Source organism: Scyliorhinus torazame, chromosome 31 (genome assembly GCF_047496885.1).
Source record: "Scyliorhinus torazame isolate Kashiwa2021f chromosome 31, sScyTor2.1, whole genome shotgun sequence".
NCBI lineage: Eukaryota > Metazoa > Chordata > Chondrichthyes > Carcharhiniformes > Scyliorhinidae > Scyliorhinus > Scyliorhinus torazame.
In genome coordinates, this window is record NC_092737.1 from 11,981,886 (window position 1) to 11,998,921 (window position 17,036).

General features: G+C 53.4%; 1 protein-coding gene across 1 annotated transcript in view; it reads right to left on the reverse strand.

Annotated features, from left to right (window-relative positions):
- LOC140404678 (uncharacterized) overlaps positions 1–17,036 on the reverse strand; it is a 36,546-nt gene that overhangs the window by 13,633 nt on the left and 5,877 nt on the right. Inside the window, exons 2-7 of the mRNA XM_072493335.1 lie at positions 13,683–13,821; positions 11,239–11,321; positions 9,144–9,314; positions 7,658–7,834; positions 4,104–4,244; positions 2,680–2,856 (exon numbers count right to left, since the gene is read on the reverse strand). Coding sequence (XP_072349436.1) covers positions 2,680–2,856; positions 4,104–4,244; positions 7,658–7,834; positions 9,144–9,314; positions 11,239–11,321; positions 13,683–13,821 — 888 coding nt within the window. The remainder of the gene's footprint in view (positions 1–2,679; positions 2,857–4,103; positions 4,245–7,657; positions 7,835–9,143; positions 9,315–11,238; positions 11,322–13,682; positions 13,822–17,036) is intronic.

Below are 17,036 nucleotides of genomic sequence, written 5' to 3' on the forward strand. Positions count from 1 at the left end.
TCTGTGTGTGAGTGTGTGTGTGTGTGCCTGTGTTTCTGTGTGTTGTATGTGTGTGTGTGTGTGTGTGTGTCTGTGTGTGTGAGTGTGTGTGACTGTGTGTGTCTGTGTGTGTGTGTGTGTGTGTGTGTGTGTCTGCGTGTGTGAGTGTGTGTGTGTGTGTGTGTGTGTGTCTGTGTGTGTGAGTGTGTGTGTGTGTGTGTGTGTGTGTGAGTGTGTGTGTGTGTGTGTGTGTGTGAGTGTGTGTGTGTCTGTGTGTGTGAGTGTGTGTGAGCCCTTTCCCCCCCTCCCTTTGGCCCCTCCTCAGGCAGACTCTAGTCTGGAACGAACGCTGGACTGAAGATGCCGCCTCAGGGCTGTCTCCCCGGACACCTGTCTCCCCGGGCACCTGTCTCCCCGGGCACCTGTCTCCCCGGGCACCTGTCTCCCCGGGCACCTGTCTCCCCGGGCACCTGTCTCCCCGGGCACCTGTCTCCCCGGACACCTGTCTCCCCGGGCACCTGTCTCCCCGGGCACCTGTCTCCCCGGGCACCTGTCTCCCCGGACACCTGTCTCTCCAGGCACCTGTCTCCCCGGGCACCTGTCTCCCCGGGCACCTGTCTCCCCGGGCACCTGTCTCCCCGGGCACCTGTCTCCCCGGGCACCTGTCTCCCCGGGCACCTGTCTCCCCGGGTACCTGTCTCCCCGGGTACCTGTGGGCCACAGATTCGGCAGTCTGAATAATCCCATCGCTTGATAGGCAACGGTACACACAGGGTTAACACAACTCATTCCGCCTGAACCTTACCCAGGAGAAAATCAGTGTCAGCGTGGGGTGGGGGGTGGGGGAGGGGGCGAGGAGGAAACAAAGCTTCCTTCCTCTGAATGTTTATTCAGCTCCCATTGCCCCGGGAGGTAAACAATGAGGACTCTGAAAGGGCCTCCAACTCTCTGCACCCCCACCGCCTGTCCCCTCCGCCCCCCTCCCCCCACCCCCACCCAATGACTGACCTCTAACCTTTAACCTGCTCCAAGCTGGAAAGTACCCGAGTGGCGCGTGACTGATTTCCTTCTCAGCGTTCGATGCTGAGGTGAATCATTAACAACCCTGACTCACACTTGGAACTCCAGTGAACCCCAGGATGTGTCAGTCATCAGAACCACGGCAGACAGGCACCAGGCCCCAACAAGGCCTTTCCTCGAGTACCCGTGCTGCAATGTACCTTCCAAGGATCGCACCATGACATCAATGGAGGGCGGGTGTGTCACGCGATCCAGTCTCAGTCTCACTTTGGCCTTTGAGCAGAACCCAGCGCACACAGCTCTGCTGCTGCTGCTGTTTTCAGCCTTTCTATCTTTGTCTGTCTGTTCTCTCGTGTTTAGTCTGAATAAATGAACCCACACGTGTGTGTCCAATCCGTTATGAGTGATTGATACCGTTGTAGCATTATAAAAACACGGCAATAACCGCCAGGAACTCATCTCTTGTCCCTAAAGCCTGCCCACCATCTAACAAGGCACAAATCAGGAGGGTGGTGGGATACTCTCCACTTGCCTGGATGAGCGCAGCTCCGACAACACTCAAGAAGCTCGACACCATCCAGGACAAATCTGCCCCACTCGATTGGCACCCCTTCCACAAACATTCAAACCCTCCACCACCGGCAACCCGTGCGTACCATCTACAAGATGCACTGCAGCAACTCATTGCGTCTCCTTCCACACCCGTGGCTTCTACAATAAGGGCAGCAGATACCTGGGGACCCCACCACCTGGGGGTTCCCCTCCCAGTCACTCGCCACCCCGACTGGGAAATATATCGGCCGTTCCTTCGCTGTCGCTGGGTCAAAATCCTGGAACAGCACAGGGGGTGTACCTACACCTCAGGGACTGCAGAGATTCAAGAAGGCGGCTCACCCTCCATCTTCCCAAGGGGCAATTAGGAATGGGCAACAAATTCTGGCCTAGTCAGCGACACCCACATCGCTCGAAAGAAAAGCCGCAGTCTTCGGACTCCAGGTCAGGAGGACTACGCACAGATTGGCAACCAGAAAGCAGACTTGAGGCCTAGTTTTGAACCAGCCCTCAAGCCTCCCAAACGAGCACATTTCTAATCTAGAAACCTCAACTGGGTCCCGCCGTTCTACATTCCGCCATTGTGGCCACCCCATGCCATGGGGAAACCCACAGATGTGGGGGGCCCTGCCGGCGGAACGGAGAATCCCACCGCTGGAGAATCCCGCCCTCTTCTCTTTAAGCAGCGACCATTAGTTCTAGATTCTTCCACAAGAGGAAACGTCCTCTTCACATCTACCCCGTCGACACCCCCTCGGTGGAGTTAGAGCTCAGGTTCAGCCAGGGTGGGTACTGACTTGACGGGGTCAATGTGTTGGGGTGAAATGTCTTTGCCTGTCATGTAATGTGACTTGTCGTGGTCATGTGACCTCCGATTCATGTGACCTCTGGCAGACATCTAAGCTCGGCGAATAGACGATTCAGGCAGAAGACATTCTGTCTACCACTTGGAACACCATGGCCATCTCCTGTTCCTAAATCTGGTGACGCCCTCCTAACGGAGGGCTAGGTTAGCAGTGATGTGGGGGTAGCAGAGCGCGTTGATGTGGGACGACCTACAGGCAACATTAGGACCCCGTTCCAAGCAGGGGAATCGACGCCCTTACACAGGGCCTGACCAATCCTTACCCTGCTGTTCCGGGGATGCTGTGAGGCCTTGCGAGGCCTCCCTCGGTACGGTTGCTGCTGAGTTCGCCCTGTCGGCCTCTCCCTCGGCGATCGGTGGGTTCCTCCTGGGTTGCTCCGCGGAAGGTGGGGAGCCGGTTCCCACGCTCTGGTAAGTGTTTGGGGAGTTTTCAACGCTGCCTGTTTTGGTGAGGGAGGGTAAGGAATGAGGGAGGGTAAGGAAAGAGGGAGTGACAGAGAGAGAGTTAAAAACGCTCAGTGCAACGAGAAAAGAGTTCATACAATCCCTACAGTGCAGAAGGAGGCCATTCGGCCCATCATGTTTACCCTCTGAGAGAGCACCCTACCTAGGTCCACTGCCCCGCCCTTTCTCTGTAACCCCACAATCCCAACTAACCTTTTAGACACTAAGGGCAATTTATCACGGCCAATCCACCTAACCTGCGCATCTTTGGACTGTGGGAGGAAACCGGAGCACCCGGAGGAAACCCACGCAGACCCGGCGAGAGAACGTGCAGACTCCGACAGTGACCCGAGGCCGGAATCGAACCTGGGTCCCTGATGCTGTGAGGCAGCAGTGCTAACCACTGTGCTTCCCTGCCGCTCAACATGGGCACCCTTCACATGGTGTGTCCCCCTCGCCCATACTCCCACCTCCACCCCCCCCCCCCCCCCCCGCCCCCCCACACCTCCATGAACAAGACCCGCATTTACATTCATCATCACCGGGGATGGAACTCTCCGCCCTTTGGGAATCTCCGTTCAGGGTGGCAGCGTTCCGGTCCCGCGGGGTTCCCGGCGATGTGGGGTGGCTCCGACGGGAATCCCATTGCCAAGCGCCGAGAGTGGCTCGCTTCTCCGGAGAGCGGTCTGGGGAACCTCACTGGATATTTTTAAGAGAAGGGTGGATAGATTTTTGGGGGTCAAAGGTTATTGGTGGGGGGTGGGTGCTGGGTGGGAGGTGGGATTGAGGCCGCAGTCTGATCAGTAACGATCTTGTCGAATGATGTCGCAGACCCGGGGGCCCCCGCCTGCTCCTGGTTTGAATGTTCGGACGCATCTACAGTCAACAAGCCACTGATTAACAAAGCTGTGCACAGCAGGATCCCACAAGAGCAGGTCGCAAGCTGTGGAACTTCTGACGCGCCCCCTGACTCCCCAAAGTGCCTCCGCCATCTACAAGGCACAGGTCCTTCGACAGCACCTTCCAAACCTGCGCCCTCTGCCACCGGGAAGGACGCATGGGGAGCGCGACCACCCGGAGGTGTCCCTCCGAGTCACTCAACGTCCCGCCTTGGAAGCACATCGGCCGTTCCGTCACTGTCGCTGGGGCGAAGTCCTGGGACCCCCCCCCTAATAGTCCAGCCACCCCACGCAGAGCCCTTGTTCAGTGTGCGGCCTGACCAGCTCAATCCCACGGGGCTTACCCTGTTGTTCTGTGGACATTCCGGGTCTCCGCGTTATTCCCCGGAGCCCAGCAGCCGCCGGGCCTGCGCAGGTTGGCTTCTCGGAAGATGGAACACCAGATCTTTCGTCGGGCTGTGGTTGGGCGGAGATTACGCCGGGTCCTGTTTAGAGGTTGGGGTGGTGGTGGGGAGGGGGTTGGGGTGGTGGTGGGGAGGGGGATGGGGTGGAGGTGAGAGAGAGGTCATGGAGTGATGGAGAAAACATCAGAACATAGAACATAACAGCGCAGGACAGGCCCTTCGGCCCTCGATGTTGCGCCGAACTGTGAAACCACTCTAAAGCCCATCTACACTATTCCCTTATCGTCCATATGCCTATCCACTGACCATTTGAATGCCCTTAGTGTTGGCGAGTCCACTACTGTTGCAGGCAGGGCATTCCACACCCTTACTACTCTCGGAGTAAAGAACCTACCTCTGACATCTGTCCTATATCTATCTCCCCTCAATTTAAAGCTATGTCCCCTTGTGCTAGACATCACCAACCAAGGAAAAAGGCTCCCACTGTCCACCCTATCTAATCCTCTGATCATCATGTATGCCTCAATTAAGTCACCTCTTAACCTTCTTCTCTCTAACGAAAACAGCCTCAAGTCCCTCAGCCTTTCCTCATAAGATCTTCCCTCCACACCAGGCAACATTCTGGTAAATCTCCTCTGCACCCTTTCCAATGCTTCCACATCCTTCCTATAATGCGGCGACCAGAATTGCACGCAATACTCCAAATGCGGCCGCACCAGAGTTTTGTACAGCTGCAACATGGCCTCATGGCTCCGAAACGCAATCCCTCTACCAATAAAAGCTAACACACTGTATGCCTTCTTAACAACCCTCTCAACCTGGATGGCAACTTTCAGGGATCTATGTACATGGACACCGAGATCTCTCTGCTCATCCACACTGCCAAGAATCTTACCATTAGCCCAGTACTCTGTCTTCCTGTTATTCCTTCCAAAATGAATCATCTCACACTTTTCTGCATTAAACTCCATTTGCCACCTCTCAGCCCAGCGCTGCAGCTTTTCTATGTCCCTCTGTAACTTGTAACATCCTTCCGCACTGTCCACAACTCCACCGACTTTAGTGTCATCTGCAAATTTACTCACCCATCCTTCTACGCCCTCCTCCAGGTCATTTATAAAAATGACAAACAGCAGTAGCCCCAAAACAGATCCTTGTGGTACACCACTAGTAACTGGACTCCCGCCTGAACATTTCCCATCAACCACCACCCTTTGTCTTCTTCCAGCTAGCCAATTTCTGATCCAAACTGCTAAATCACCCTGAATCCCATGCCTCTGTATTTTCTGCAATAGCCTACCGTGAGGAACCTTATCAAATGCTTTACTGAAATCCATGTACACCACATCAACTGCTTTACCCTCATCCACCTGCTTGGTCACCTTCTCAAAGAACTCAATAAAGTTTGTGGGGAACGACCTACCCTTCACAAAACCGTGTTGACTAACTCTAATCAAATTATTCCTTTCCAGATGATTATACATCCTATCTCTTATAAACCTTTCCAAGATTTTGCCCACAACAGAAGTAAGGCTCACTGGTCTATAGGTACCGGGGTTGTCTCTACTCCCCTTCTTTAACAAGGGGACAACATTTGCTATCCTCCAGTCTTCTGGCACTATTCCTGTCGACAAAGATAACTTAAAGATCAAAGCCAAAGGCTCAGCAATCTCCTCCCTAGCTTCCCAGAGAATCCTAGGATAAATCCCATCCGGCCCAGGGGACTTATCTATTTTCACACTTTCCAGAATTGCTAACACCTCCTCCTTATGAACCTCAAGCCCTTCTAGTCTAGTAGCCTGAATCTCAGTATTCTCCTCGACAACATTGTCTTTTTCCTGTGTGAATACTGATGAAAAATATTCATTTAGCACCTCTCCTATCTCCTCGGACTCCACGCACAACTTCCCACTACTGTTCTTGACTGGCCCTACTCTTACCCTCGTCATTCTTTTATTCCTGACATATCTATAGAAAGCCTTAGGGTTATCCTTGATCCTACCTGCCAAAGACTTCTCATGTCCCCTCCTGGCTCTTCTTAGCTCTCTCTTTAGGTCCTTCCTAGCTAACTTGTAACTCTCGAGCGCCCTAACTGAACCTTCATGTCTCATCTTTACATAAGCCTCCTTCTTCCTCTTGACAAGTGTTTCGACTACTTTAGTAAACCACGGCTCCCTCGTTCGACCACTTCCTCCCTGCCTGACAGGTACATACTTATCAAGAACACGCAGTAGCTGTTGCTTGAACAAGCTCCACATTTCCATTGTGCCTATCCCCTGCAGTTTTCCTCTCCATCCGATGCATCCTAAGTCTTGCGTCATCGCATCATAATTGCCTTTCTCCCAGATATGACTCTTGCCCTGCGGTATATACCTATCCCTTTCCATCACTAAAGTAAACGTAACCGAATTTTGGTCACTATCACCAAATCTCCTATCTCCAAATCTAATGCCTGTCCTGGTTCATTGCCCAGTACCAAATCCAATATGGCCTCACCTCTCGTTGGCCTATCTACATACTGTGTCAGGAAACCCTCCTGCACACATTGGACAAAAACGGACCCATCTAAAGTACTCGAACTATGGCGTTTCCAGTCAATATTTGGAAAGTTAAAGTCCCCCATAACAACTACCCTGTTACTTTCGCTCCTCTCCAGGATCATCTTTGCAATCCTTTCCTCTACATCTCTGGAACTTTTTGGAGGCCTATAGAACACCCCTAACAGGGTGACCTCTCCTTTCCTGTTTCTAACCTCAGCCCATACTACCTCAGTAGATGAGTCCTCATCAAACGTCCTTTCTGCCACCGTAATACTGTCCTTGAGTAACAATGCCACCCCTCCCCCTCTTTTACCACCTTCCCTGAGCTTACTGAAATATCTAAACCCCGGCACCTGCAGCAACTATTCCTGTCCTTGCTCTATCCATGTCTCCGAAATGGCCACAACATCGAAGTCCCAGGTACCAACCCATGCCGCAAGTTCACCCACCTTATTCCGGATGCTCCTGGCATTGAAGAAGACACACTTTAAACCACCTTCCTGCCTGCCGGTACACTCCTGCAACTTTGAAACCTTACTCATGACCTCACTACTCTCAACCTCCTGTATACTGGAGCTACAATTCAGGTTCCCAAGCCCCTGCTGAACTAGTTTAAACCCTCACGAAGAGCATTAGCAAATTTCCCCCCCAGGATATTGGTACCCCTCTGGTCCAGGTGTCGACCACCCCATTTGTAGAGGTCCCACCGACCCCAGAGTGAGCCCCAATTATCCAGGTATCTGAAGCCCTCCCTCCTGCACCATCCCTGTAGCCACGTGTTCAATTCCTCTCTCCCATTGGAACACTGGAGGGAGGAACATTTGACCCATTTAGCAGTAATAGGGGGGGGGGGGTAGCAGAGCGCGTTGATGCGGGAAGGCCTACAGGCAACATTCGGGCCCCGTTACAAGCAGGGGAATCGATGCCCTTACACGGGGCCTGACCAATCCTTACCCTGCTGTTCCGGGGATGCTGTGAGGCCCTGAGAGGCCTCCCTCGGTGCGGTTCCTGTTGAGTTCGCCCTGTTGGCCTCTCCCTCGGCAATCGGTGGGTTCCTCCTGGGTTGCTCCGCGGAAGGTGGGGAGCCGGTTCCCACGCTCTGGTCAGTGTTTGGGGAGTTTTCAACGCTGCCTGTTTTGGTGAGGGAGGGTAAGGAAAGAGAGAGTGAGAGAGAGAGAAAATTTAAAACGCTCAATGCAATAAGAAAAGAGTTCATACAATCCCTACAGTGCAGAAGGAGACCATTCAGCCCATCACGTCTATACTGACTCTCTGAGAGAGCACCCTATATGGGCCCACTCCCCTGCCCTTCCTCTGTAACGCCATTATCCCAACTAACCTTTGGACACTAAGGGGCAATTTATCACGGCCAATCCACCTAACCTGCACATCTTTGGGCTGTGGGAGGAAACCGGAGCACCCGGAGGAAACCCACGCAGACACGGGGAGGACGTGCAGACTCCGCACAGACAGTGACCCAGCGGGGAATCGAACCCGGGACCCTGGACCCGATTTTGGCAATCGTTCATAAAACACTAGAGTGACCACAACTGGAGGACTGTGTCCAATTCTGGGCACCGCACTCTCGGGAGGACAGGGAGAGAGCTGAATCGATCCATAGGAATGATTCCAAGGGCGAGGGATTTCAGACGCGTGGATCGATCGGAGAAGTTGGGAATGTTTCCCTCTCCGATCGACGCCCATCCCACCGGCACGATTACTCTCCCATCGGACCACGCACCTCTCACAGTTCCGGGTGAACAAGATCAGGGGCGCGATTCTCCGACCCCCCCACCGGGGGGAACCGCGCGGTGCCGGTCGGCGGAAATCGCGCCGGTCGGCGGGCCCACCCCCGGCGATTCCCCGGTCCGCGATGGCCCGAAGTCCCGCCGCTCCGCGATCCTGGGCGGGGCGGTCTGGCCCCGGGGGGGGGGGTGCCGTCACGGTGACCTGGCCCGCGATCGGGGCCCACCGATCCGCGGGCGGGCCTGTGCCGTGGGGGCACTCTTTTCCTTCCGCCTTCGCCATGGTCTTCACTGTGGCGGAGGCGGAAGAGACCCCCCTCCACTGCGCATGCGCGGGGATGGCGTGAGTGGCCGCAGACGCTCCCGCGCATGCGTCGCCCGGCAAAGTCATTTCCGCGCCAGCTGGAGGGGCGCCAAAGGCCTTTCCCGCCAGCCGGCGGGGCGGAAATCACTCCGGCGCGGGCCTAGCCCCTCAAGGTGAGGGCTCGGCCCCTCAAGATGTGGAGAATTCCGCCCCTTTGGGGCGGGGCGATGCCGGACTGACTCGCGCCGTTTTTGGCGCCGGTCGGCGGACATCGCGCCGATTGCGGAGAATCCCGCCCCACATTCCCACGAAAGCAAAGTGACACCTTTCCCCCACCATCGAATGTTTGTCCGCCTCCAGACTCTTATCAAGCTGATATTTTGGCCCTTACCCTGCGTGCTGTCCACGGGAATGTCGGTGTCTTCCCGGTGCGTGGCGGCCGCCCGTCTGGAGGAGAGGGCGCTGGGTGTCGATCTGGTGGTGGTGCCAATTTTTGGTGCCGTGTCACCGACGCTCGACTGTTTCTGAGGCCGGTTGTTCTTGGCTGACCCGCCTTTGTTCACTGCGATTGTGCGAGGAAATACATTAGACCCAGGGCGCCATGGCAACCCTCCCCACCCTACCCACCCCCGATCCTTAGCTCAACTCAATATCGACAAGAAGAGCCAAGGTGCATTGCTGTAGCGCCTGTATCAACCCCAGGGGTCTTACGCGGGGGTTGGGGGGGGTCACCTTTCACCTGAAAGAGGGAGTCTCTGACAGGCCGGCGCTCCCTCAGCACTGCGCTGGGAGTGTTGGCCTGGGCTTTGTGTCCCCGGCCTGCCGCCCTCTGACCCTGCAAGAGTCACTGAGAATCCACGGATGGGGCTATTGCATCGCCCGAGCCCCCGTGAGACAGAGATAGAGGGGTTGGGCAGCAAGAAATAAGAGGGAATGGTGGCGAGGGAGGGCACACTGGGACTCTGGGCAGTCGGTGCACAAGGAACATTGGGCTTTATCAAGGAGAAAGAGTTATGAAAGGAGGAGAGTTTTGTCGTGTTATTCACCCTGGGGTAACACGGACTGCAACAAGATGCAATTAGACTGTAAAGCAGACACCAATCGTAGGCGTTGGTTCAATACGATTTAATGAACATCTGTAACTATGCACACAGCTGGCTGTGAGTTGTGACATGTGAGAGTACCTTTACGACATGGATGTTTAAGGAATGTACCTTTAAGAAAACAGTGATGTCAGAGAGTGGCTGGGCTTTAGATCTGCCATTTTGCAGTTTAGTTTTGCAGTTTGAAAAGAGCTTGGGAGTGTCTGTGTTTGCAGTGGAAATCACACAGCCAAGTTGGAATACACTGGGCAAGACAGTTGGGGAAAGTTGAACATCGGACGATAATCAGCCCCGTCCAGAGGGATCGATTGTTGTGGACGGGCCAGATGAAACCAGACTTCATTGCACCCAGATTTCCCACCCTTACGTCATATGGGAGATGGTTACGTGCCCCTGGGGGGGGTTGGGGGAGCGGGGGTAGTTCTTGGGGTCCTGCAGAGTTGGAATCAGCAACTCCATTGGGTGTTGCGCCCCCCCCCCCCCTCGTTAGCTGAGGAGTCAGAGAAGCTTCTGGGAGGACGCGTAGAGGGGGACAGGAAGTGACACCCAGCGACCCTCCCCAGCGACGACCCGAGGTGGAGGCAGCGGAGAAGAGTCCGCGGCCGGACCAGTGGACGGACGGACGAGGCGTGCGAGACCCACCTTCGCAGGTGAGGGCCTCGAAACGACCGAGACGCAGAGGACCCTCAGCTCAATCCGGTTTATCGGCCTGGGGAGTATCAGAATCTTGGGATGATTATGTTGGGATAATTTAGGAGGATAACCGTTTTATTGCGTTTGTGAATAAATTCGGGTTGAATGGTGAACCTGTGTTGTCGTTTGTTCATCTCTTAGAACAAGGGCACCTGGGTAAACCGTTTGAATAATAAGCTGGCCGAGGTGTGTGAATTTTACAGACAGCAGGAAGGAGTTAGAATCATAGACTTCGAGGATTTTCACCCAGCGACAGTGAAGGAACGGCCGGTATATTTCCCAGTCGGGGCGGTGAGCGACTCGAAGGGGAACCTCCGGGTGGTGGGGGTCCCAGGTGTCTGCTGCCTTTGTCCTTTTAAGATGGTAGCGGTCGTGGGTATTCGGATCGACAAGGGAAGTCAAGGATTATAGGGGACAGACAGGAAAATGGCGTTAAGGCAACTATCAGGTCAGCCAAGGTCTTATTGAACGGTGGAATGCGCTCGAGGGGCAGAATTGCTTCTTCCTGCCACTACTACTTGTGATCCGGCGCTCCCCATCACTGTACACTCTCCACCGGATTCAAATAGGGGGGGGGGAGAGCAAATTCAATCGAACCGGCCCTGCTAGGGGCTTTAAAGTACATAAAATTAACTTGGGTTCAACATTCAGCAGCAGGGTCTGCAAAGGATTGAGTTGGATGGAGAATACCTTTCTCGATTCGCGCCATCAGCAGCTTTGCCCAGGCGATCTGTGGGTCCGCACACATTTTCTGCCCCTTCTTTAGTTCAAATCTACAAATGAGAACAGTTTTTAGAGTCAGTGTCATTGTAAAAACCACAGTGCGCATCACAGTCTGGAATAGTTCAGCTCCCACTGCCCCTGACCTCCCCAGCCAATCACTTCGATCAGCAGAGTGTCACTGTGCATGAGACGGGCTGAATGGAACACAGGGGACACACGGGGAGAAGATTTAAAAAGTAGCTAATGATTAGTTCTCACGGAGATTAACATCGGGAGTGTTTGATGGGGACAGTGTAGAGGGAGCTTTACTCTGTATCTAACCCCGTGCTGTACCTGTCCTGGGAGTGTTTGATGGGGACAGTGTAGAGGGAGCTTTACTCTGTATCTAACCCCGTGCTGTACCTGCCCTGGGAGTGTTTGATGGGGACAGTGTAGAGGGAGCTTTACTCTGTATCTAACCCCGTGCTGTACCTGTCCTGGGAGTGTTTGATGGGGACAGTGTAGAGGGAGCTTTACTCTGTATCTAACCCCGTGCTGTACCTGTCCTGGGAGTGTTTGATGGGGACAGTGTAGAGGGAGCTTTACTCTGTATCTAACCCCGTGCTGTACCTGTCCTGGGAGTGTTTGAGGGGGACAGTGTAGAGGGAGCTTTACTCTGTACCTAACCCCGTGTTGTACCTGTCCTGGGAGTGTTTGATGGGGACAGTGTAGAGGGAGCTTTACTCTGTATCTAACCCCGTGCTGTACCTGCCCTGGGAGTGTTTGATGGGGACAGTGTAGAGGGAGCTTTACTCTGTATCTAACCCCGTGCTGTACCTGTCCTGGGAGTGTTTGATGGGGACAGTGTAGAGGGAGCTTTACTCTGTATCTAACCCCGTGCTGTACCTGTGCTGGGAGTGTTTGAGGGGGACAGTGTAGAGGGAGCTTTACTCTGTATCTAACCCCGTGTTGTACCTGTCCTGGGAGTGTTTGATGGGGACAGTGTAGAGGGAGCTTTACTCTGTATCTAACCCCGTGCTGTACCTGTCCTGGGAGTGTTTGAGAGGGACAGTGTAGAGGGAGCTTTACTCTGTATCTAACCCCGTGTTGTACCTGTCCTGGGAGTGTTTGATGGGGGACAGTTTAGAGGGAGCTTTACTCTGTACCTACCCCCGTGCTGTACCTGTCCTGGGAGTGTTGGATGTGGACAGTGGAGAGGGAGCTTTACTCTGTATCTAACCCCGTGCTGTACCTGTCCTGGGAGTGTTTGATGGGGACAGTGTAGAGGGAGCTTTACTCTGTATCTAACCCCGTGCTGTACCTGTCCTGGGAGTGTTTGATGGGGACAGTGTAGAGGGAGCTTTACTCTGTACCTAACCCCGTGCTGTACCTGTCCTGGGAGTGTTGGATGTGGACAGTGGAGAGGGAGCTTTACTCTGTATCTAACCCCGTGCTGTACCTGTCCTGGGAGTGTTTGATGGGGACAGTGTAGAGGGAGCTTTACTCTGTATCTAACCCCGTGCTGTACCTGTCCTGGGAGTGTTGGATGTGGACAGTGCAGAGGGAGCTTTACTCTGTATCTAACCCCGTGCTGTACCTGTCCTGGGAGTGTTTGATGGGGACAGTGTAGAGGGAGCTTTACTCTGTATCTAACCCCGTGCTGTACCTGTCCTGGGAGTGTTTGATGTGGACAGTGTATCTGTAGTCACAGCCACCAAGGAGAGAGAGGGTCAGTTGGGACTGAGTGAGGGGCTGGCGATGGAACACGTTAAAATAAGACGCAATACACATGTTCTGGGCGTGCCGAATACTCAGGGGGTACTGGCAGGGATTTTGGGGTGTCGGAGGACCCGGGAGTCCAGGAGGGGATAGAGGGAGCTTTACTCTGTATCTAACCCCGTGCTGTACCTGTCCTGGGAGTGTTGGATGTGGACAGTGCAGAGGGAGCTTTACTCTGTATCTAACCCCGTGCTGTACCTGTCCTGGGAGTGTTTGATGGGGACAGTGTAGAGGCGACGTTGTGGCCTTTGCCTCCCTGGTAGCCCGGCGACGAATACTGTTGGCCTGGAGGGACTCAAAGCCCCCAAAGACCGAAGTATGGCTGTCGGACATGGCAAGTTTTCTCGGCTTGGAGAAAATCAAGTTCGCCTTGCGAGGATCACGATCGGGGCTCGCCCGAATCATCGACTTCTTCGCGGGGAACTAATCATCGGGGGGGGTGGGGGGTAGAATAGTGTAGAGTAGGGGGGAAGAATAGGCGGATCTATTTGCGAGAGAGGAACTGTGATTTGCACTCTGTTTTTGTAATTGATACTTGCACACGAATGTATATTGTTACTCTTTCCAAAGACAAAAATACCCTCAATAAAATTATTTGTTAAAAATAAATAATAATAAGACACAATAATGTGATTGATCTGAGAGTGACTCACAGGACTGCTGATAGGCTTGTACCGCAGACGGTGACCATTTGATAACTTGTTCGAAACAGGGTGAAGTATTTTCGTTCCACCACTTTTTTCTCATAACCGGAGCAGCAAGGAGCAGGATTCTCGGATTTTCCCGCCAGGGCTGTGAGGGGAGGGGCGGGGGACCAAAAACAATCTGGTGAGTTCAAACCGGAGGGGAAGGCTGCCTGGCGGAACCTAGTTTTGATCAATTATTCACCACCATTTTAGACGTCGTCAGGGGCATGCTCCCGACCCTGGCGTGACCTCTGACCCTTTCAGAGCCCTCGCCTCCTTGACCAAAACTGAACTGGGCCCAGCCACATAAATACTGTCGCTCCAAGAGCAGGTCCAGAGGCTGGGAATTCTGGGACGGGTCGCACAATGCCTGACTCCCCATCCACTGAACTCGGGATTTGATCCCGCAGGTGTACTGTCAGAACAGAAAGAAACTGCCTCTCCCTGTGTACCTGTCTTGTAATATACCTTTGATAAAGAACAAAGAAAATTACAGCACAGGAACAGGCCCTTCGGCCCTCCCAGCCTGCGCCCATCCAGATCCTTTATCTAAACCTGTCTTCTATTTTCCAAGGATCTACTTCCCTCTGTTCCCCGCCCGTTCATATATCTGTCTAGATGCATCTTAAATGCGCTATCGTGCCCACCTCTACCACCTCCGCTGGCAAAGCGTTCCAGGCCCCCACCACCCTCTGCGTAAAAAACTATCCACGCACATCTCCCTTAAACTTTCCCCCTCTCACCTTGAAATCGTGACCCCCTTGTAATTGACACCCCCACTCTTGGAAAAAGCTTGTTACTATCCACCCTGTCCATACCTCTCATAATTTTGTAGACCTCAAGCAGGTCCCCCTTCAACTTCTGTCTTTCCAACGAAAACAATCCTAATCTACTCAACCTTTCTTCATAGCTAGCACCCTCCATACCAGGCAACATCCTGGTGAACCTCCTCTGCACCCTCTCTAAAGCATCCACATCCTTCTGGTAATGTGGCGACCAGAACTGCACGCAGTATTCCAAATGTGGCCTAACCAAAGTCCCATACAAGTGTAACATGACCTACCGACTCTTGTACTCAATACCCCGTCCGATGAAGGCAAGCATGCTGTATGCCTTCTTGACCACTCTATCGACCTGCGTTGCCACCTTCAGGGTACAATGGACCTAAACGCCCAGATCTCTCTGTACATCAATTTTCCCCAGGACTCTTCCATTGACCGTATAGTCCGCTCTTGAATTAGATCTTCCAAAATGCATCACCTCGCATTCGCCTGTGTACCGTCTACAAGATGCACTGCAGCAACTCACCAAAGTTCCTAAGACAGCATCTTCCAAACCCACGACCTCTACCATCTAGAAGGACAAGAGCAGCAGATACCTGGGAACCCCACCACCTGGATGTTCCCCTCTGAGTCACTCACCGTCCCGACTGGGAAATATATCGGCCGTTCCTTCACTGTCGCTGGGGGAAAAATCCTGGAACTCCCTCCCTAACAGCACAGTGGGTGCACCTACACCTCAAGGACTGCAGCAGATCAAGAAAGGAGCTCACCCACCACCTTCTGAAGGGCAACTAGAGATGGGCAATAAATACTGGGCCCGGCTAGCGACGCCCACATCCAATGAATGAATAAATAGAAGAGCAAAGGACACGATGGGCTGAATGGCCTCCTTCTGCACTTTAAATTCTATGATTCAAAGAGGGTACACCAACATTGTTCATTAAAATAAAACTTGTTAATTCCTTTGCAAATCTAACTGGTGTTAATCGTGGCAGCGACACGGTACTGCCTCGGCAATCTCCCATTGAAACAAGCTAATTCGTCAGAATCGAATTCCTTCAATAGTTCCAGCTGTGCCCAGGGATTCACCAGGAATTGATTTCCCCGCCAAATGAGAGCTCTGTGAAGTTTTGAAACCCCGACACGAGAGGTACAATCGGCCAAGAATCCCTTACAACGCCTGACAGCGAGGAAGCCCGTTTACTGAGGCGTAGCCATTGCTGTGATGTTGGGTGTGGGGCGAGGCTTCCTGCTGAATCCTTTGATGATTGTCTGTGGCCTCCAGGTAGGCCGGTGGGTGTAGCGGGTCAGGTGTTCAAGCTGGCTTTAATCCTTCCCGGTTGTGATTCTAAGTGAATCTTTGTCCTCCAAAACGCAGCAGACCCTGTGTGCGAGCTGTCAGCCGAGATTTCCCTCTTCATTCGACAAAGGTGTCGTCATCATTAGACTGAATACAAATTTTACCATCTACCCTGGTGGGATTCGAACCCGGGGGCCCAGCGCATTCCCCTGGGTCTCTGGAGTATTATCGTTCTGACCTCCAGGTGAACAGGCGCCCACGAGCTCACATGACTGGGGAAGTGCTGAGGTCAGGGGAACATTTCCTTATTTGGCTTTCGATTGTCGGAGAACGGTTATTCCTTTCCTGGGGATTTGTCTGCCGACCTCGACTTGGCGACATGCCAGCCTATCAAAAAACAGGAAGTCCCCGCGACCCGGGGGTGCCCCTTACATCATTCAGCTTTCCAGACACTTGTTGGAGTCACATATGTAGGCCAGGCAAGGACAGCACACTTCCTTCCCTGAAGGGCATTTGTGAACCAGATGAGCTTTTTTGTGAACAACAATTGGTTTAATGATCATTTTCAGACTTTAAAGTTTTCTCGAATTCCACCTGCTGTAGTGGGATTCAAACCCAGGTCCCCACAGCATCAGCCTGGGTCACTGGGCTACTAGTCCAGTGACAATGACACTACACCATCACTTCCCCTTGAGTCTTGGGTCATTGAATATATTCCAGGCTGAGTTAGACAGATTTCTCATCCACGAGGGAGTTAAGGGTTAGCGAGGGACAGGCAGGGGAAGTGGTGTTAAGGCCAGGTTGTCACTTCCTGCTGGCCGTTCTGGAGCCTTAGGCGCCCAAGCAGTGCCTGAAAAATCCCGCACGCTGAGAAAAGGCGCTCCTTGAATGTGATGCCTTCCTGTGTGCTCATCCGTTCCATTCCTGGCATTCCCAACTTTTCCCTGCTCTCTGCCACTCATCCTCTTCCTCAGGGCGGTTAACTTCCGCCCAGGTAAAGCCCAGGTACAGTCTACGCTGCTGCGAACGAGGAAACCCAAGAGATTTTTTTTAAAATGTATTTCTTGGGATGCGGCCATCGCTGGCCAGGCCTGCGTTTGTTTGCTGTCGCAAGAGCGGCCTTAAGATGGCGACAACGAGTCACCTCCTTGTCCCACTGCACTCCGTGTGGTGTAGGGACACGCACAGAGCCAATTCTGTCACGGTTCAATACCCGAGCGACTCGCTCGGTCATTTCAG